This window comes from Callorhinus ursinus, unplaced genomic scaffold (assembly GCF_003265705.2).
Source record: "Callorhinus ursinus isolate GAN/ISIS: 27379988/994484 unplaced genomic scaffold, GSC_fseal_2.0 scaffold46, whole genome shotgun sequence".
In the NCBI taxonomy this organism is placed as follows: domain Eukaryota; kingdom Metazoa; phylum Chordata; class Mammalia; order Carnivora; family Otariidae; genus Callorhinus; species Callorhinus ursinus.
Window position 1 is genome coordinate 11,023,378 of NW_027397108.1, and position 21,385 is coordinate 11,044,762.

At 63.2% G+C, this 21,385-nt stretch overlaps 1 protein-coding gene across 6 annotated transcripts in view; it reads right to left on the minus strand.

Annotated features, from left to right (window-relative positions):
* Positions 1–3,638: 3,638 nt before the first annotated feature.
* Positions 3,639–21,385, minus strand: part of CBFA2T3 (CBFA2/RUNX1 partner transcriptional co-repressor 3) — an 85,542-nt gene continuing 67,795 nt past the window's right edge. For 4 of the 6 annotated variants that reach the window (XM_025860305.2, XM_073882398.1, XM_073882401.1 and 1 more), the window contains 9 exons: positions 16,954–17,192; positions 16,777–16,866; positions 12,568–12,749; positions 11,771–11,991; positions 8,993–9,078; positions 8,190–8,388; positions 7,701–7,769; positions 6,057–6,247; positions 3,639–4,621 (listed from right to left, as the gene is read on the minus strand). In XM_025860305.2, the coding sequence (XP_025716090.1) occupies positions 4,322–4,621; positions 6,057–6,247; positions 7,701–7,769; positions 8,190–8,388; positions 8,993–9,078; positions 11,771–11,991; positions 12,568–12,749; positions 16,777–16,866; positions 16,954–17,192 (1,577 nt within the window). In that variant the 3' untranslated portion in view covers positions 3,639–4,321. Of the gene's footprint in view, positions 4,622–6,056; positions 6,248–7,700; positions 7,770–8,189; positions 8,389–8,992; positions 9,079–11,770; positions 11,992–12,567; positions 12,750–16,776; positions 16,867–16,953; positions 17,193–20,426; positions 20,553–21,385 lie in introns of those variants that run through there. The other 2 variants (XM_073882402.1, XM_073882399.1) reach the window with 2 other exon arrangements.

A 21,385-nucleotide genomic window follows, 5' to 3' on the forward strand; every position in this document is an offset into this window, starting at 1 on the left:
GTGGATGGATGGGTGGGTGGATGGATGGATGGATGGACAGGTGAGTGGATGGATGGGTGGGTGGATGGATGGATGGATGGATGGATGGATGGATGGATGGATGGGTGGGTGGATGGATGGATGGATGGATAGATGGATGGACGGAAGGAGGGGTGGGAGGGTGGGTGGGTGGATGCACGGACAGATAGATGGATGGATGGACGGAAGGAGGGGTGGATGGATGGCCAGACAGATGACTGGATTGGTCAGAAGGGAAAGCTGATGAAATAAAAGAATCGAGAAACAATTGTGGTTGGCTGGGGGGATGGGCGGAGCAATGGCCAGACGTGCCGCCTAGAGGAGGCTGGAACAGGCAGGATGGGTGGGTAACAATGAAGGGACTTTGGTGTCATTTTGAGGATATATTTGGGAAAACTGGCAAAAGAGAAAGTTAGGGCCTGTCCTGATCCCTTTCCACCATGTCATTGAGATGAAACTAAAACCAATACCTCCCAGCCCCTCTCCCATCCATCTGCCCCTGCTGCTGAAGCTCTAGAGGCCTCTAGTGAGTGGCTCCACCTGTGGATCCCATGGGAGGCCCCTTGCCTGGGCATCTGGCTCCTGTTGTCCTGGCCCTGACCCTTCTGGACCCCCAAGACTGTCTCCAGCTGTCCTCTTTGCTCCTGGTAACACTCGAGGCTTCCCTTTGGTCCTGGTGAGCTGTGGAGGGATGGGGACCTCTATTCCGATGGGGTCTGGGGTGCGCCAACCTAGTCACATGTGGAGGAGGCAGCACTGGTCCTTGTACGGACACCCCCCAGACACCACCTGGGGACGGTGACATGTCCTAACAGAAAGGCCAGCCTGGGTCCAGGGCAGGATGGGAAACAGGGGAGGCAGAGGAGGGGGTGGGAAAGGTCAAGGGGTCACACACTGGGGAGTGAGAGGGCCTAGGGGTGCCAGCATCCATCCCGTTGTTTCCCCCCCACCCCCCCACCCCGTCTGTGCACCGTATGTGGCCGGGCTCTGGACGAGGGCGCTCTGGCTGCCACCTGACCTGCCAGCCTCGCTCTGCCTTCCTGTGGCAGCTTTGGGCTCAGAACAGGAGAGGAGCCCTTTTAGTTTGATTTAGGGGGAGGGAGCCTCCATGAACATCTGCATCTCACTGAGGGTTTGGGTCACCTGTGTGTCTAACCCTGGTGGTGGCCGGCGGGAAGGAGACCCTTGCACGCTGCCCTTCTGCCCAGTGGTTCATAAGCTCAGGAGGTAACGGGACATGATAGTCTCTGAGCAGAGGGCAGGAGGCTAGATCCCCTTCTGTACATCCCCTCTTTACACGAGACAGGTGCACACTCCAGCCCATCTCCTACAACAGAAACTCTGCCACAGACCCTCCCCAAAGCTATCGATTCTGTGTTTGGTTCTGCTGTGAGGTCTTTGGCCGAATGGGGCCTGAGCACAGTGACGGACAGGAACACAAGCTCCCAAAACACGGACTGAGCCCCAGGGCCCCTCTCAGCCTTCCCCGGGTGGAAGGAGCTGCTGAGCCCTGGTGGACATGGCACTTACCAGGGTATCTCCCTGCTGCTGGCTCTGGGCCTCAGCTTCCTCACTGCAGGCCCCCTACCCCACCTGGCCGCCATGCTCTGATCCTGCCATGCTCTCAGCCTGCAGGGGCTCCATCCAACAGCCTGGGGTACTGCAGCCCCCTGGAGGCTGGCTTCTTGATATAGGGGACATGGATGTGGGACCCACACTGGGAAGATGGCCTTTTAGAGCTGGTTTGAGGGTGACCTGTGCCCAACAGCTAGGGTGGGAGGGTCTGCCCCAACTCGGACCCTCGGCCTCTGGTGTGGCAGGGGCACCCCCAGCCAGCCGACATGCTATACTCCCTGGTGCACCTGTTTGCCCCCAGAGGGAGGCCTTGTGAGGGGCAGGGAGACAGGCTGGCAGAACAGACCAGTGGGTCCCAGGTGAGGGCTCCTGCAGGCCTCGCCTCAGACCAGCGGCCTCACTCCAGTCCCGACCTCAGGGACATGGGTCATCGGGGCCTTAGACCTGCTCACCCAGACCCCCCCGTGTACCCAGGGCAGACACTCTCTGGACACAACCTTGGGGAACAGAGTCCAAAAGCACCTGCTTCCAAGGTGCACATCCAAAACTACTGTTTTCACAGGTTCAGCACTTGCCAGAGAGAAAGACAGAAGCCTGGACACATGACAGGTGGGATTCCATCCAGAGTCCCATCGAGAGCCCAAATCCCGAACCGGTCCTTGCTTTTCTGAAACCCACGAAAGCGAACTTTTGACAGGTGCACAGACCCGTGGCTTGAGCCTGGGGACATTTCTGGAGGATCAGATAGGTCTCTCTTGACTTCCAGAATGCAGGTTCCACCGTCAGGCAGGATTCGGGATGGCACCTGATCTGCGGCCCCTGGATGGAACCCTTCCTCCCAGGACCGAACGACGAATCCCTACAGCTCTGGAAAAATCACAGCAATCACACAAACCCACTGCTCCCCACAGGACCACAGTTCCAATTTCTTTGAAAATCTACTTCCTACGCTTTGTATATTTCCGCGGTTTCTCTGTTTTTATTTGGCAAACATCCCTTCTTTATTATCACCACATGAACATCATTATTTGGACCTCTGCAAGGACTATATACATTCACATTAGCGTATACTCTTGACTTCTCGCCTCTCGGCGGGGCCCCCAGGAGCCCCGGTTTCAGTAGCTGGTCACTCCCCATATTGCACTGCAGTCCTGGGACTCTCTCGCCGCGATGCAAGAAAATGCCAGACTGCGGGCCGCATCCGCCGTGGGTCCTGCCACGGAGTACACGCGAGGGCTTCCTTACTCCTTCATTTCCTCCTTGAGATGGTTGGGGCAGCTGAGTGGGGTGAGGGGACAGGGCTGGGGGGCCCGAGAGACCGTGCCCCCAAGGAGCAGCTAGACAGAAACGCGGGGCTGTCTGCAGCTGACCAAGTCTCCAGCAGGTCTGGTGAGGGCTTTCTTTGTGTAGCTTTCCTTCTATTTCTGCAACCGTGTGCACAGAGGAGAGTGGGGACAGCCGACTCCAGGGCCGGGGTGGCGGCGGGCGGCCTCATGGGGTGCGAGGAGAGGTAGAGGGGGAGAGATGGAGAAGCAGCAGTTCCCAGGCCCGGATGCTGTCTCCTCGAGCTTTGAGACGCAGTCAAGAATCAACCCAAAAGATTGTCACAGTTTGGTTTGAGTTACTCTCTCCCGGGAAGGACACAGTAGCGCGTTCTCACGCGTGGAAAACATGCATTGTGAAGAGAATTCACGGAGGGCGTGAGGACAGACGGGGGCGGCCCCCGCACGCGCGGACACATGCAGACACGCACGCACGTGGGTGGGGAGCCCTCCGTCGCGGCAGAGAAACCCAAGGGGCCTCTTGTTGAGTGAAGCCCTCCAAGCCCAATGTCCCCACAACCCCAAACACAGAATCAAAGAGAACAGGCCGACACCTGAACAAATCCAAGAGTGGAGTAAAACCGTGGACAAGATACTTTGGCAGTGACAAAACCATTTTGGATTTTGACTTCTTGTGTTTGCTTTTTGGATTTCCTTTGGAGCAGAGGTGTGTCCGGCGTCCTTGGCTGGCTAGCTGGTAAGGTAGTTTACCGGTATGCTTCCTTTCTTTTTTTTTTTTTTTTTTTTTTAAAAAAAAAGACAAACCTTTTTGGATTTCTACTTAAAGCCAAAGAGTTTGACATTAAAGGAAAAAAAACTCTGAAAAATGTTTCTCGACTTGGAAATTGAAATCGTTCTTACCGTCTTCACCGCGTCGGCCACGCGCCCCTGGGGTGGCTTCTGGGCCACGGCGGCTCAGACCTCCAGCTGTAAGATGTCACTTTTCTGTTTCCCGTTTTAAGCAGGAAGGGGACAAAACCCCCGTTTCCTTCATCCACTTCTGAGTAGGTCTGTTCCACAAAACCCCCCAAAATTCTTCACTGAAAATAGAAGCCACCAAACAGATTTCTTCATTAAAGAGAAAGTGTACGAGGGTGATATCAACAGGAAAACGGGGGGCGCCCGAGCGGGAGGGGGACAGGCGGCGGGCGAGCTGGTCATGCTCCGGCCCGGCCGCTCTGCCGGCTAAAGCTTGGCAGGGGTCTCTGAGGACGCTCGGAGCGGTCATGGCGTGAGACTGTCAGGTAGCTGAGGAAGTTGCGTTGATGCAGTTTTTGTTGGTTCTGTTTTCTTTTGGAGAGAAGCGGTAGCAGCAGCGGCTCCCAGGGCCGGGGGCAGCGGCCGGCGGGCTGGGGGCCGGGCGGGGCCGGAGGGCACGGCATCCGTGGGCCAGGGGTGGGGGGAGGTCAGCGGGGCGCGGCGTCCAGGGGGCCGGGTGGGCCGGGCGAGCCGGGCCGGGAGGGCCCCGCGGAGCTGGCCTCGCTGGGGCTGGCGGCGCCTGCGGGCAGGCAGGGGCCCAGGCCGGCCGCGGCGTCGGGCTGTGCGGGCCCCGGGTCGGCCACGGCGGCCGCGGGGCCCTGCAGGCTCTGGCCGCACACGTGGTGGTGCTTCTCCCAGTCCCGGTGCTGGCAGAAGGAGCCGCAGTACCGGGCCGCGTTGCAGCCGCTGCATGTCTCGCTGGCCTTGCGCCCACAGTTCCAGCAGCTCTGGGGGGTGGGGTGGGGGGACATAGTTAGCGGGCGGCCGCAGGGCGGACGCTGGGCCCCGAACCCCAGGTGCCCAGCCCGGCTGCAGACTGGGGCAGCACACGCTGCCAACACCCCCACTCGGGCCGGCCATTGGCATCATGCTGCCATAGCTTGGGGGCGGCCCTCAGAGGCCATGGCCCCCTGGCTGGGCCATTCTGGGGGTTGGGCGCGCACCACTGAGGCACACAGCTCCAGCCCACCCCAGTCAGGCTCACACAGCACTTACAGGACCGCGGGTTCCTCAGGAGGGAAGGCAGCCATGGCCTGTCCCCTCTTCCAGGAAGCCCTCCTGGTTTACCTGGGCTCAACCCCAGAACGTGGCACCCTGGCTGGGTAAAGATGGCCAGGCTCCAGTGCGGGGTGCACGGCCAGGCACCCCCTGCCCCCTGCCATCGGGCTTCTGCTCCCTTTCTGTGGAACAAGTGGTAACCTCAGCCACGCACGTGAGCAGAAGGTGAGCAGGGATACCAGGAGAGACCCGAGTTGGCAGCCAGGCTGAGGGTCGGGGAGCCCACGCCCGCCCCAGGAAGGCCCAGTGTCTAGTTGGCCCCCGAAGCCTCTTGGGCTTCCTGGCTCGCTCTGCTCGGCCACACTGGCCTCCTTGAGGTCCTCACTCCGCCCGGCGTGCCCCCGATCTCAGTGCTTGCTGCTCCCTCGTTGCTCTGCTCCCCAGATCCCTGCCTGGCTCGCTCACCTCCTACAAGACTCTGCTCACACGTCACTGCCCTAGTGCCTTCTCTGGCACCTGCCTCCGTGCGGTCTGCCTGTTCTGACCCGCCCGCGGCTCCGGAGCTCAGAGTACCTGCTGCAGCAGCTGGTGTAGACGCACGAGCTGACCCTCTGGGCCTGTCCACGCACACACATACCAGAGGTCTGGAGACAAGTCCCCTTCCAAAGGACAGGTCTAGGAGCCCCGTGGAAAACCTCTCCTCCTCCCCCGACTCCTCTGACGTGAGAGTCCTTTCTGGACGAGGAGGGGAGGCACCCCCTGCCCCTGCCCTGTGGACCCCGCCCAGCCTCTGATGCCCAGGAGCCAGCACGACGTGATGCTCACACCGCTGCAGTGCATGCATGCGGGCGGTAGCTGACGAGGCCCTTTAGACACACCTGCGGTCTCCACACGCGTCGCGTCCCCAGCTTTCACAGGTTAGCAAGAGCATGGGCTCGGCGCCTGCCAGCCTAGACCTGAATAATGGCCCATGACGTCCTGGGGCGCAGCCCAGAGCAAGCCACCTACCCGTGGAACCCTCGGGGTCCACGTCAGCACGTGGGCACCACAGGACCCACTTCACCAGCTGCCTAAGGTCATGAGGCGGGGGAGGCGACAGAGTGAGGGTTTGAGGCCTGGGCCTGGAGGCTGGGGCTGGAGTGGGGGGCAGGTGGGTGGCCTTACCTCACTGGAGTCTTCCTGCTGGTTGACCACGGTCAGGGCGTCCTCCGAGGCCTGCCGCCGGGCTTCAGCCAAGGCCCGCTCCATCTTGGCGCGCTCTGTGCTGATGAGCTCGTGAGCCTTTCGCTCGGCGTCCGACACGGCTTTTTGCAGCTCAGACATCGCCTGCCGCTTCACCTCATTCACTGCCTCCTCTGCAAAGGATACGCAGGCCGTGGTCCCGTGGCCCAGCCCAGCCGGGCCGCCCTGTGTTGTGGGCGGGGCCTGTGCACCAGCGACCCCGCACACGCGTGCAAGCCTGGTCGTGGGGGCGTCTCCCAAGCCTGGCTCTACCCTAGCGTTCCCAGACCTTAGCGTGCAGTGGCACTGCCCTGGAGGGCGTGGCCAAGCCCACCCCTGACTTGGATGCCACGGACGCGGGGAGAAAGAACCTTGGAACCCACGAGTTCCAAGTGAGGCTGATGCTGCCGGTGTCAGCAGCCGCTTTGAGAACCAGCGCCGTACTGTTCGGCCCTGTGGACAGTCGGCCTCCCCTGTGGCTTATATGGAAGCAGTCCAGGGGATGCCCCATCTAGGGCCCCGCGTTCTTATCACTCCCAAAGCCCTCCGTCACCCACACCTGTGGCCTCCAGCCTGCTCCAGTCTGGAGATAAGCACACCGTCCTTGGTGTTGCTGTCCTGAGCTGAGCTGTCTGCCTAAGGCCAGAGCGTCTGCTTGGGTTTCGCTGTGCTCTCCAGCCCTGGCAACCACCCACGGCCTCTCAGGCCTGCCTCAGTTTCCCTGGCAGTGCTCTTCCTGCAGTGGTGCGAGGGGCCCGGGGTGGTGTTGGGCAGGGCTCCTCTTAAGGAGCCTTCTGTGCGAGCCTTCGCATGCTGGCTGTGGCGGAGCTGCCGGTCCCCCAAGTCACCACGGGGGTGCCGTGTGGCTGTCACCAGGGGTCCGCCACGGGCCACATGGAGGCAGAGGGGACAGGCCGACCAAGGGGAGTGAGGACCCCATCCTCCTGTCCGGGCCTGGGCCTTCCCCCACTTGCTCCAGGCAGCTGCAGCCCGTCTGTGGCCCCTTGGCTCCGCGTCCGGGGTGGGACGCTCTCCTCTCTCTGCTCTCAAGATGCTGTGATTTTCTCCCTCTTCCTTGCACTTCACATTGACTCCATCCACGGATCAAAACATCTCAGGGACCCTGCTGCTTCTCTCCACCGGCGCCACCCCAGCTAAGCCCCCTCTCCCCGTCTCTCTTTCTCAAGCTGCCCACTGGCTCCTCCTTCCTCCTGGCCCTCCGCACAGTGTGTCCCCACATGCAGGGAGCATCCCCCGCACGCTGTTCCATGCCCCACCCAGAAGGCCACAGGCACTCCAGCTCTCACTTTCTGTCACACGTGTGTCTGTGCACATGTGTGTGTGCAGGACCCAGGGACCTGCTCTGTTCTGCTGAGCGGCACCCTCGTTTCCCTGCAGATGTCAGGTGGCAGATGTCCTACCCTGAATGCTAAGTGCACTCCCGCCCCTCATGCAGGGTCTGTAGAGCCCTGTGAGCTTTGCCACCTGAGCGCCCCACACAGACGGAAGCTCCTTGCGGATGAGAGGGTAAGGAGGGCACTCCTCCCACCCCCACGCCACCCCCCGCCCCTGGCCAACTGCACTCACCAGCCTTTCTCCATATCTCCTCGGGCATGTAGCCAGAGAGGGTCCTAGGCATGAACTCCCGGTGGGTGTCTGAAACAGAGGGACGCCAGCGTCATGCACAGAACAGGGCCATACTCAGCTGGCTAAGGGGAACACGGTGTGTGTCCTTGAGGGGGGGGGTCCTGCGACGTGCCCCGGGGTGGAGACCCTGTACCCGCTGCTGGTGTGGGGCAGGGCAATGTCAGGAAGGAGGATGCTCTGGAGCACCTTGGACTTGGCTGGGACCTGGGCCTGTCCTGGACTTCTCTCGGTTTCTGTGGTCATCTTCCCTGAGTCTGGGCTTCTGGTGGTTCGGGGTGTATCTTTATGCGGAGCAGAAAAGGCACCTCCTTTTCCAGGGAAACTCTTGGGTTGTATTTTACGGTAGTGCCACAATGGGGGTGCAAGTCTTGGTCCTCGGTGACCCTGCAGTGCACCCCCTGCCCCCCATGACGCCTCCTGGGCACGCACCTAGCTGAGACCCCTCTGCGCCCACGGAGCTGTTGAGGGGCCGGGCGGCGGCAGGCACGGGGCCCTTCTTGGCGTCCTCAGTGTCGCTGTAGCGCCGGATCCAGTGGTTGAGCTCCTCGCGGTCGGCTTCTTGGCACTGGCGCAGGACCGTGAGTGACCGCCGTGTCTTCTCCGCCATGTCCATGATGCAGTTCAGAAGCTGTGGGTGGGCGGGCGGTGGTGGTGAGCATGTGGGGCTGGGTGTGGCTGCTCAGTGTGGGGGACGTCCAGGGCGTTTCTCCTACACCCTGGGCCTGGGCCAGTCTGCTGTCCATGAGGGCTGGCCACAGTGAGCTCAGGGCCACAGTGTGAAAATCGCCTCCCACTGCCTGGAAAGGCACCAAGCATGGGGCTGGGGGGGTGAAGACCAGGCTTTTAGTCTGGGGCTCTCCTTTCAACTCTCCCGGTTGTGTTCTGCCCTGGGGAGAGCAGATGGGCCTGAACTCCTCTGGGGACCACACCTGCCTGGGCTCCCTTCCCACAAAGGAAGTGGGGGAGGGATAACCCCGAAAACAGTGCGGAAGGCGTCCCGACCCCCACCAAACCACCTTGCTCCAGAGACAGGGAGGCTCTGTAGGGCGGAGATGGGAAGGTTCTGAGGGGCTGACCAGGAGCAGAGTTCCAGCTGAGGCAGGTAGGCGCCTAGCAAAGCGGAGCCCACAGTGAGCCTGCCCCCCACCACCTCCCTACCCTCCCGCAGCCCCAGGGCCCCACAGCCTGGGCGCAAGCCCCGGAGTCGCGCGGCCCCGGGCCTGGACACTCACGTTGTTGAGATGCTTCCACTCCTCTGCCCACTCCCGCTCCGTGAGCCTGTGGTCGATCACTTCTTCCTGCCGGGACCCGTGCACCGCTGCAGGGGTGTGTGGATGCTCAGTCGCCGCCCAGTGTCCCAGGCCCCGCCCCTCACCCCAGACTCCGCCCCGTGCTCCCCAGGCCCCGCCCAGGCACTCCAGGCCCCGCCCCATGCTCCCCAGGCTCCACCCCTCACCCCAGGCCCAGTCCTGGGGCTTGGCTTTGCCTGCGTGAGGGAAGTGGCCAGGGTGAGGAGGGGGACCCTGGGCTTTGACCCTCTGTCCACTGCCTTCGGGGGGAGGTCAAGAACAGGCCTGGCCTCTACTCAATGTTTGGGAGGAAGAGATGGGTCCCCATCCCCCAGTCTAGGCTTGGCCACCCCTCCCCTACCTCCCTGTCTGCAAATCCAGCATAGCTCAGTCTTCCTGCCCTGCTGCCCATGGAGGCTGGCTGCCTCAGGCCCCGCTTTGATGGCCTTGCCACTCTGGTGAACCCTCAGGGCTCACTGGCGGCTGCCTGGCTCCAGCCCATGCTGTCCTACCTCCTCTCAGCCCACTGAACTCCTACACACCCCTCAAAGCCCAGGTCCCAGGCCCCGTCCTCAGCAGCCCCAAGCCCTTCAGAATCCATCCCAGCCCCACACAGATCCCCGTGCTAGACGGTTCTGGCCGCTTCCTTGTTTACTCTGTCCCCGAAACTGGCTACGTCTCCTGGGCCGAAGCCCAGCTGGGCAGGAGGCTGTGCTCTGGCTCATCTGCTGGGTCCAAGTGGGGCGCCCTGGGAGACAGTGGGGTCTGGGAAACCTAACACCCCAACACTTGCTCCGCAGGCCCTCAGCGCAACTGTTTCCCTACCCTGTTGACCTTCCGGGGGTGCACAGGAGGGGGGCCCTCCAAGGGAAGTTCCACTGTCACTCCCATCCAACAGATGAGAACACAGAGGCTGGCTCAGGGCATGCGATTGCCCAAGATCACCCAAGGTCAGCCCAAGCCTCAACGGTGCCCTCAGCTACTGGCTACTACAGCTCCAGAGGCTGAAACAATGGGGTGTCCCCCCTCCAAGCTGCTGATGAGAAACAAAACCACTCTGAGCTGAGGAATTCATACCAGTGCAACAGTGTGTGCCTGTCCTCATGTGGTTTCTGACATATCAAACGCTCTCAGCCGCAGGCTGGTTTGGGTGCCCCTGCCATGGTGCCCCGAGCCTACACCGAGTGACCCCGAGCTGCCCGGTGCCGCCCAGGCTGGGGTCTCTCTGTGTAGGCCTTTTCCAGCCCCGAAGGGTCTCCTAGCCTCCCCGAGTGCAGCAGGAGAGGCCGCAGCCCCCCCGCCGGCGCCGCCGCCCTCGGAACCCGGGCCACGCCAACGCCCCAACCAAAATAGTGGCTGAGATCTGCCTGACAGCTGGTGTTTATTTTTGCATTAGCAGGAGCGGGTGGGAATTAGCACCTGCCCGACCCGGCTGCAGGGAGCCAGACACTGTCACCTGCTGCCTGGGCCCAGGCCCTGGAAGCTTCCGCAGGGTTGGGGTGTGGGGAGATGGCCTTGTACGGGGTGAGGCCTCTGCTGACCCTGCCTCTGAGCCCCCCACTGGTGCCCTGGGACCCTCAGCGGTTTCCAGACTGTCCCCCAACACGCTGGGGGGCCCCCAGGGCGTGGGCTGGTCCCTCTTCCTCTTAGTCTCCAGCACAGAGGGGGTCAGAAGGTCAGGCAGACGTGGCCAGGAGGCTTTGGGCACACGCGTGGGGTTTCTGGGCCTCCGCATCTGTGACGTGGGCCTGCCGATGCCCCACACACCCATACTACCAGCATCGGGGGAGAGGAGAGGACGCTGCCCTCCACACCAGCCCTTCGTCTGCCCGGCCCCATGTGAATGCTCCTCACACCACCTGAGGGGCGGGACTCCAGTCAGATCAGCTGACAGAGGAAGAGCCGGAGGCCGGGAGGCCACATGGTGCACCCGAGGCTGCTGGGTGGGGATCTGGTGCTGCGCAGAGGGTCCGGGCTCCTGCATCTCCCGCCCCTGTGCACAGCTCGCTCGCTGTGGCTTGGTGCTGTGGGGCTCACTCTCATCCCGCTCAGAGAGCATAACGGCCTGTGTGTACTCAGTGGTGCTCAATGAGGGCTCGTGAGTCTTAGGGGGGCATTTGCTTTCCCTCAGGGTGCCTGGGCCCAGAGCGTGGGAGTGCCCTGGAGGCGCGAGCTGCAGCACCTGTGGTTCACGTGCCCACCCTAAAAAGGGGGTCTCTTCCTGGCTGGCCGTGACGCCAGCCTCCCGCTGCCCTGAACACCAGGCCCCGCAGCACCCAGGCTGAACACCCCGTGTGTGTACCTGGCCAGTGGCCAGTGCCCCTCTAGTTTCTCTAGGTTCCCTCAGGCCCGGTACCTGCCCCTGCCCAGCCCCCAGGGACAGGCACCGCTGCGATCACAGCCCTTCCCCTGGGGGAGGGAGGCCCCTCCACCCCGACCCTGAAGGTGGGGGATGTCGGACCCCAAGACAGAGGTCTGGGGAAGATGGCCCTCCCTAAGGCTCAGGGGCACAGCCCAGCAGGGTGTGGTTTCTCTGGGCCCCAGGGCCCCACCTGACTCACACCATCTCCCCGTACCCATTTCCTCAGCATCCTTCCTGCACAGACAAGGCCGGGAGGGGTCAGCATATTTTGCCCGCGCTGACGTGCTCACCGCAGCTCTGTGCGGCTCCCCCAGCCGTGCAGGCCCACGCGTGCCCCTGCTCCCCGGCGCACCGCTCACCGAGTTGCCGATGGCGCTCCCGCAGCTCCCGGGGGTCAGGGTGGCGGTAGGAGTCACGGAAGTGGTGGGCCATGGCCATGTCCTCGAGGCGGTAGTGCGGGGGCGTGGGGTGGGGCAGCCCATTGCTGGGGCTGTAGCGCTGGGCGGGGCTCAGGGTGCACGGCCGTTTGCTGAGGTGGTCAGGGTGCAGCGGGTCACGGTCTGACCCGTTCTCTTTGGTCCTGACCCAAAGAGCAGGCAAGGTCACCGACCACGAACCGTGGACAAAAGCCCAGGCAGGAGGCGACGAGAGGGAGACAGGCGCAGGCAGGCCAGACGGCTGTGCGGGGGAGGGACGAGGCCCCCCCCCCCTCCCCTGGGGCTCATGCCAGCCTCCAGCGCCCACTGGCGTCTGGGCTCCGCGGCCGGGGGCCAGGGAGCTGGAGCCTCCGTTGAGGGAGTGAAGAGACGGACACGCATTCTCCAGCGGCCAGACAAGCGCCCAGCCCCGTGGCCAGCACTGAGGGCCAGCCAGCGCCTGGGGACCTCAGGTGCCCGGACACTCAGGTCCTCAACCAGGCAACGCAAAGAGCCAGGCAGTTCCTGCCACACAGACTCCCTCCTGACCCCTCCTGTCCTCCCAGGGGCCATCTGAGTGGTCAGGATGCAGCGCTCAGCCCCGTGCAGTGGCCTCGCAGGCAAGGCTTGACGGCCTCGGCCGTGAGCTGCAGGCCACAGAGCGCAGCAGGAGCTCGGCCCGCATGCCGTCAGCCCCGGTACCGGGCGCCCGCTGTCTCGCCTCCAGCCTGCCCCCTCACCTGTCAGGTGTTCTCCTCTTGCCATTGTCATTGACTTCCAGCAGGAGCTCGGAGGAATCGATGGGTGAGGAGGCGTTGGCGTCCAGTAGGAGCTGCTCATGCTGGGCCAGGTACTGGGCGGGGGTCTGCTTGGCCAGGCGGGCGCAGTGCAGGAGCTCCCTCTGCAGCAAGGGCAGGTTTGCCTGCGTCGGGGGAGAGGGGACTGCGGTTGTGGCCGACAGGGGCCAAGGCTCCGTGTGCGCTGATGGCTGGCAGCCAGCCCTGCTTTGTGACCTCGGGCATGTGGCACCACCTCTCTGGGCCTGTGTCTCTCCACTGCGATCTGGGAACGGGGCTGGGCACACGGATTTGAGGTGCAGTGGAACCCCGAGCCCAGATCCTGGCCGCCCAGGCTGGGTTTTTTCCACGTCACCAAGCTTCCTGCCCTGGGGGCACCTGGAGAAGGAGGGGACCATAACCAGGACTCCTTGCCTTCACCTGTGGGAGCAGACACCAGATCACCCCTGTGCAGAGCTGAGGCCCAGCTCTCCGTTACAGCGGACTGTAAAAGGGGGGGCTGGGAGCAGCAGCCCGCATGTGTGCTCCAGACCCCAGTGTGCATCCCCAGCTCCCCCACCTCCCGTGGGTGCCCAGCCCAGCCCTGAGCAGCCTGGAGCCCACATCACGCATGGACGCGTGCCCACCCCACTTGGAGCCGTCACACGCGTCACCTCCCGCGATCCTTACAACCATCTGCAGACACACGTGACAACTTGGTTCCCCATTTATGGTTAAGGAGAACAGAGCACGGTGAGGAGGACACGTCCAGGACGGGGCATGGGATCTAGGTGGGTCCCCACCCGCAACACTGCGTGCAACCACCGCGCCCCCACGTCTGCTCCAGCCCCACCTCCTGTGTGTGCCGCTGGGGGGCACGCGGGCTCCTCCAGCCGTCCACCATCTTCCCAGAGCCTCGCGGCACAGCAGGGGACCGGCTGGATGGGGGCTCAGCGGCAGGCTGCTTGGGAGAGCCGGCAGCTCCAAGTATTTGTAAATAAATACAATTCCCCAACTTTCTCATGGCATTTCAGAGTGGCCGCCTCTGCCTCTGCAGCCCCCCTGAGCGCATCCACCCGGACCTGATCAAGCAGCCGATGCGTTTTTGTCAAGCAGAACCGGCTGCAAGGCCTGTTTTTCTATTTGGATAGCTGAACGGGGGCCAGCCCGCCATCTGTCGAACACGTTAGGAGCATGAGCTGGGAAAGGAGGTCCCGGGAGGTCTGAAGACGCCAAACATCCTCCCTCTCCCCTGCCGGCCCCCCCTCCCGAATGGCCTCCCTTGGCTGGCTCAGCAGGGCGGGGACTGCAGGGGCACCGGCTGGCCGGCTGGTCGCTGTTAGGGCCGTGGAAACATCTGGATTCCTGGCCGGCTGGGGCCAGCTGGGAGCCGGGGCTGCGGGCGGAGGGCCGGCCGGGTGGGGCAGCGTCTCCCAGCTTCCGGAAAGCCCCACCACGTAGCCACGCGTGGTGTCAGCCTGAGCAGAGGGTTCGGGGGTCTAGGGGCCCTTGGTGGCGGCGAGGGGAAGGGGGAGCCCCAGGCCAGAAGACTGGGCGGGGGCTGTGGGGCGGCTGCTGCCTCTGGGGCAGCAGTCCCCACTGTGGGAGGGGAGGCCTGGCCACCCAGATGCAGACAGGCTGCGCTGGTCACCAGAGCCCCGTGAACACCGACATGGCAGGAGGGCCCAGAACTACCTTCTTCACAGGCAGGGACTCAGGCCAAAGGGAAATCAGGGTTTGCGCAGACAAGTGCGACCATGGGGTTGGCTGAGCCGGGACCCCTGTTTAATGAGGGCTTGTAGTGTTTCTGTGGCTCTGTCCAGGGCCTCCTCGGATGCCCACACAGCCTGGGTGCTGTGGGCCCGGTGGTCAGCCCACCCTGGCTCTGACCTGGGACCCTGGGCGAGACACTTGACTTGTGTCTCATCTTCGAGTGGGGTCGTCCTCCTGCCCTGGGTGTGAGTTACCTCACGCATTCCTGCCCCCATGACGGGGTCACCGTGGGCGAGGCCTGAGAGCCCAGAGCTGGGGTCTGAGCCAGGCAGGCCACAGTTCCTGCCTCTTCTGCAGGGCATCGGGTACCCGCAAGGGCACACCCCACGGTGGGCCTGGTGAGCGGTGAATCCTCTGGAAGGTGCTTCCCCTCCCAGGGCTCTGGCCAGCACCTCTGGCCAGACAGAACTGGCTGCACCCCAGGAGCTCCATGTCAGGGAGACGGACTCCGTGTCCTTGACAGTGTGCTGGCCCCGAGCCCCGGGTGGGGTTATAGGCACAGAGCGTGGCTGGCAGGCCCCGGTGACCACTACAGCGGTCTCGACGTGAGAGCCCCGGGAGACCTTCGAGACCACTGTGGGCAGAGGGGACACAGAGCCAGAGAGCTCCGTCACAGGCAGTGCTGGGCCCCGGCGTGGCCTACCTGGCACCGCGTTGGGGTGTGTCTGGGAGAACACTGGGGGGGGCGGCAGCGCCGTGGGCTGGGGGCTGCAGGCCTGGCTGGGGCCAGAGCAGGGACACTGGATGCTCCCCGCTTCTCTGATAAACAAGGGCAGCTGAGTGGGCAGGGACATCTGCTGTAAATATTTGATCTGACCGAGTAAGCAGGCGTGCTGTGTCCCCAAAGATGGGGAGCGTGGAGTCAGCAGTAAGTGGAAGGAGGGGAGGGCAGGGCCGGGCTCCTGTGAATTACAAGTGACAGCCAGATGGGCCCAAACCCTGGCGCCGCTGCTGGCATCCCGGCTCAGGGTGTGAGCACAGCAGGGTGTGGGCGGGAGGGCAGGAAGGAGGGAGGAGAGGACGGATGTGGGCCGGGACCCGGGGTCCCCTTGACAGGGACTGTCGGGACCTCGGTGCCAGCCCAGGGCATGCCTGCAAAGGCCTGGGTCCAGCCAGACTCCACCTCTCTACCGGGGGCACCTGTGAGCCAGGAACGGTGGGCGTTCCTGCACCGCCCCCTTCACAGGGTTGCGGCCAGGCTGGGGGGGGCGGAGGGGGGGCGGTCAGCAGGGGCGCTGCAGAGAGCTTTGCAAAGCATGCCTGGTCCGCAGAGCGTTTAAATGCCCTGATGAGGATGCCCCAACGTGAAGCAAGCATCTGCCCCCTTCCCAATGGGCTGAGGATGACGCCCATGGCAGGTTTGCAGAAACCGAGTCAGAGAGGGGTGAGCTAGCTTGGCCAGGCCGACAGCAGCGGGCCAGCGGCAGGGCTGGAAGCCGGGAGCATCTGGCCTTGTCTGTCCTCAAGCCCCTCTGGAAGGCAGCCCCCCAGGGCCCGCCGCACCAGTGAACAGGGCCCAGGGAGATGGCATCTGCTAAGTGAGCCGTGGAACCCTGATCCCCGGAGGGCCCCAGAAGTAAAGGGTCACGGGGTCACATCCATTTGGGAAGCATTTCACCTTTGCCCTCTCTGGGAGACACAAGATCCTCCTTGTGGAGGGAAGGCCCTGAGAAGCGGGTCCAGCGGGGTCTAGAACTACACTTGTCCTGTTGTGTACGCACACACCAATCACCCAGCACCTTGTCCGAATGCAGGTTCCGACTCAGGGGCTCTGGGCTGGGGCCCAGGAACGTGCATGGCTCACAAGCCCTCATGTTGATGCTGCTGTGGGCCCGGCACCACCCTCCCCCTGCAGAGGCCCTGGTCCACTGTTGGCCTTCCGCGTCGGGCTGCACGGCCCTCATTCTCTCTGACGCCCACTCATCCGTCCACCTGCCCGTCCCTCCGTCTGTCCGCTCTCTTCCCTCCGGTCCAGCCTCACGCCAAACACAATAGGCACACTCCTGCCGTGGGCCTCTGTGCCTGTTGTCTCTGAGGCTCTGACCCCTGCTTCCCTCCCTCATCCTCCTCAGCCTGCACCAAATGCCCCCCTATCCGCACTGGTCTGTGGCCATTGATGGTTGGCTGATCTCCCTCCCACCGTGTCCCCAGGCCTCACGCACAACCAGGCACACAGTGGGTGCTCAAAGCATAGCTGTTGAGAGGATGAGTGCATTTGACCAATACTGCAGGACTGAGCTGGGGAGCTCTGTGTTAGACCACTGGGTCTGGAGGTCAGCGCTGTTCCCACGCAGGACTCTCCAGTGTGGGACGAGGGTGGTGCCTGATCACAGTGGGCGGGGAGCAGATCTGGGACTCTGCGGAGGGCCCAGCGATGGGGGGAGATGGATGCGTGCTTACCTTCAGGAAGGGGATGACAAATGGACGCAGAGGGAAGTTGGTGGCCTCTTGGAGCTTGGAATGGAACTCCTCGATGGTCAGCGTGGAGTTCTGCGCGAGGAAACACACCTGCAGTCAGCCCGAGCCCCACGGCCCAGCTCCGCAGACCACCAGGCCTCTGCCGCCCGCCCCACTCACCACGAGCCCCAGCACCAGCGTGCGGACGCGCTCCCCGATCTCCGGGGAGATGTCGCTGCCAAACTGCTGCAGGGTGGTGAGGAAGCGCTTGAGCTTGCTGAGCTGCCGTGCCCCACAGGCCGGGGGCAGGTGCTGCGTGGACAGCGAGGCTGTGGACGAGGTGGCCGGGCCATTGCTGAAGCCGCTGGGTGTAGACGGGGCACCGTTGACGGCTGTTGGTGAGTGACTGCCGTTCATCACTGTGGGAAGGAGAGGGGGGCTGAGGACAACAGCTGAGAGAGGCCGCGGGCTGGAGCCAGCAGGCGTGCCACGGGGGCACTGGATGCCCTGCATGGATGTCCAGACTGGGGCCCAGGTCAGCAGCGGGTGGGACTGGGCCGCCCAGCTCAGAACCACCCCTTGGCCTTGCTCTGGGCTGCACGGTCAGGCCCCTCACAGCAAGGGGGGGACACCACACCAGGACCCCGCCAGTCTGCTGAGGTGTCCGCTGGGATCAGGCAGAGGGGCTTCTCCTCCAGGGAGAAGGGAGGGACCTGCAGGCCTATGTCCCCCTTTCCGGGGATCGGTGGCTCACCCTTTCTGAAAGACCATGACCCTCACCTCTGCCACGACAGCCCCAAATGTTGCCCCATGGCCTACACAGGCCCCATCGCCTGGGCTGACAGGGCTTGGGGTGGGGCAGAGGGCCCTGGACACCCTGGATGAGTGGGGTTGGATCCTGGCCAGGAGGCTCCTGGAGGGCTGCGGTCTGGGGCTGCCACCACCCAGGTGTGAATGCACAGGAGCCCCGGGCTGTGTGGGGAGGACAGGCAGGGGACCGGAGACCCCTGTGATGAGCACACTGCAGGGGTCAGAAGAGTGGCACTGGTGGTCACCAGGGCCCCAACACTGGAGTCAGTATCCCAGGACTGGTGAAGACCTGGGGTCACTGTGCCATGCCCTGAGACAAGACCTTACTCCTCGATGAGCCTGCACCTTGCCTACACCCCAGTCCCCTGGCTTCAGGAGCCTGAGCCTCAATGACCAGGGTCTGCAGATCCTGAGATGTCAGAGATCGTGGGCTGCCAGGGCCCTTGGTAACAGTGGTCGGGGCTCCAGATGTGGGAAGGGAGGTTGCACATGTGGGAGTCCTGAGGCTTATCTGATACATCCAGCAGCCACTCACCTTGCCCCCCTCAACCAGCTGCCGGGGCACCTGCTCCGGGCAGCTTCCTGTGTTCACACACTGAGCCCCTTGCACATTCACCGGCCTGCCCCTGAACACGCTCCCTACATGGTCTGAACCCCTAACACATGCCTTCCCTTCCCCACCTCCACTACGTGCCTCAGCATCCTTACACACACTCCTATGCACACACACACAACATATACTTGTGCCTATACACATGTACACGCATGCACCCGCACACACACGTGTGCACATGCACCCACAAATATACCCATGTACAAACAGACCCACATACACACATGGACATGCACACACACATGCACACACATGTACACTCACACATATACATGCACACACGGACACACATACACACAAGGACATGCATGCACAGACACACCTACACACAAGGACATGCATGCACACATGCACACACGTGTAACTCACACACATGCACACACGTGTAACTCACACACATGCACACACAAGGACATGCATGCACACATGCACACACAAGGACATGCATGCACACATGCACACACATGTGTGCACTCACACACGCACATGCGGACACACAAGGACACACATACACACGTGTACACTCACACACATGCACACACACATGCGCGCGCACACACAAGGACCTGCATGCACACATGCACACACGTGCACACACATGCACACATACAGACACATACACACAAGGACATGCATGCACACATGGACACACGTATACACACACACATGCACACACAGACACATGTGCATATGCAGCCCCACGCAGTCAGACCTGTGTGTATGGTGGCACCCATGTATGCGCGCAGATGCACGTGCACATGGACATCTCTCACTCACTCGGCTGTGGTCCCCAGGCCCACCCCCCGCCCCTCCCCCCATCCAGCTGGGCCTGTGCCCAGGGGCTGAGCCAGGGAGTCTGGGGAGGCGGGCAGCTCAGGGCTGCTGCACCTTGAGGATGGAGTTTCTCGAGGCTCCAGGCCCTCCCTGGACCCATGGCTGAGACCTGGCCGCCTGTGAGTGTGGAGATGGGGAGCAGGAGCTCCTTTCTCGGGGATGGGGATGCGGCCAGGGTCAGCTCTGTGAAGCGGCTTCTGCTGAGTGTCAGGCGTGTCTGCTGTTGACCCTGCTTGCTTTGGCCGCTGGGGGTGTGGCTGTGCCGCTCCAGACCACGCCCACCCTGCCCATCCTGACCAGGCCCTGGGAAGTGTCCTCTGCACACACTCTTGGCCTCACCTGGCCTGGAGGGGCAGCCCACAAGCCAGCCCCCTCCCTGGACCTCAGCCCTCCCCCAGCTGTGGCTCTCCTGGGTCCTTGTCACCCCCTCCACCTGCCCTACAGGCCCGAGGGACACAGCTCCCACTGAGTCCAGCCCCAGGGCTGCACTGTTCCCCATGGGCTCTGGACCTGGCCCATCCCTGGCCCCCAGAGCCCTCTGGTGAGTGCCCTCTGTTAGCCCTGAGGCTGCCGTCTGGTGGGCATTGCCTGCCCCAGATGCTGCCCGCACGTCCAGCTGTGACGGCTGGCTCCGCCCCACGGACCTGCTTGCCAGAGACACCTGCAAATGTCCCTTCCTGACTCGCTGCGCTGGACTGCTGGCCATGAGCCAGGCACCCCATCCGCAGGTGGCAAGGCTCACTATTAACACGCACACTCCATACAATTCCCCAGACGGCCTGCCCCACCGCGGGGTGACCCCAGCACCCATAGGCCCTCAGCAGCAGCTGACACAGCTCTGCCCTCGTGGGCAGGAGAAGCCGCCCTGGCTGGGAGGGGGCATCCTGCCTGAGGCCTCACATCTGCCTGGACTAGCCCAGGGAGGTGAGAATGGGGGTCTGGCCTCAGTTTCTTCATTTGCTAATGGGCCTTGGCCTAAACCCGAGGACAGGTGCCCGGCCCCCTTCCGCTCCATGCTTCCCTGGATCATAGAACCTCTGCTACCCTTCTACCACCGGAAGGAGCTGGGGATGCTTAACCCTGATTGCTTTTGTGTGTTGGGGGGTCACTCATCACTTGTCAATAATTGGCTACCACTTAGCAGAGGTTTGGAAACCACTGGCCGAAGGCCTCCTGTCCTGAGACGGGGACCGAGGACTCAAGTCAGCTCTCCCCTCCCCAGGAGACACCATGCAGTAGGAGCCCGTTTGCCCCTGGTCCGAATGATCTCGGAAGCCTGTTCTAGGGCCTCGAGGGGACACACCAGCCTCGGAGTGTCACCTCATTCGGGGGCTTCCCTCGCTCTTCGGTGGAGAGTGAATGCCAAACACAGGCAGGAAGCGTCCCTGTCCCTCACCCTCTCTGAGCTGCTGTCCGGAGGACCCTCCGATAGAGCAGGAGACCCCACTGTTGTGCCAATTTTCTCTCTCCCTGGTGAGCTCCAGCCGACGCCCTGGTCAAGCGTGATGACAGCCGCCGGCCGTCACCCCGGCCAGGCCAGGAGATGGCCCTGCTGCCATGATGGTCTCAGCTCACCACAGCGCGGGGCTGATTCCCCGCAGCAGAACTGGACTGTCACTGGGGTCTGGCTCTTCCGGAGGCTTCTAAGACGAGCGGCTGTGTCTACCTCCTGGGTCCCCACCGGCGGCTGCCCGCCCCGCCTGGGCCTGACCTCCCTGCAGCTCTCTTACCAGCTTGCCCTCGGCGCCTGGGTCCTCCCGGTGGCCGCTTGCCCTCGCTCGCCCGTGTTCCCTCCCGCGGGCTGCCGGGCAGTCTCAGCAACTTGCTAAAGAGACGCCGAAAATAACCCCCAGCCACAAGCGCTTTCATTCCCACAACAGGTGTGTTACTAAGTTAGACCGCACACGTGTCCCCGGCTGAGGTTTGGGGGCACACACGAGCACCCCTGTGGCTCCCCTGGCCCAGGGGCCTGGGCGGGGGTCGCGCTGGGACAGGGAACCCAACACGCAGCCACTCCCGCCAGCCCCTCTCCCTGTCAGCGCTGTGGCTCCGGGGACACGCTGGGCGCCAGAGCCAGGCCAGGCGCGGCTCCCACAGAGCAGTAAGGACAACGGTATCGCGGGGCGTAAATAATGCAGGACCCATACGTCACCTCCTGCTCAGAGCCTGGGGGCTCCGCGGGGCCACCTCGGGCCGTGCAGGCCCCTGGCGTAGAGTCGGGGCCTGACCTGACCGCACTCGCTGGCTGACAAACTACGAGCACGGCCCTCGAGCGCTTTCTGCCACGGGCCTCAGCTGTGGCTCCGAGACTTGGGCAGAAATGTCCACTGGCGACCGAGCACCCTGCGTGTCCCG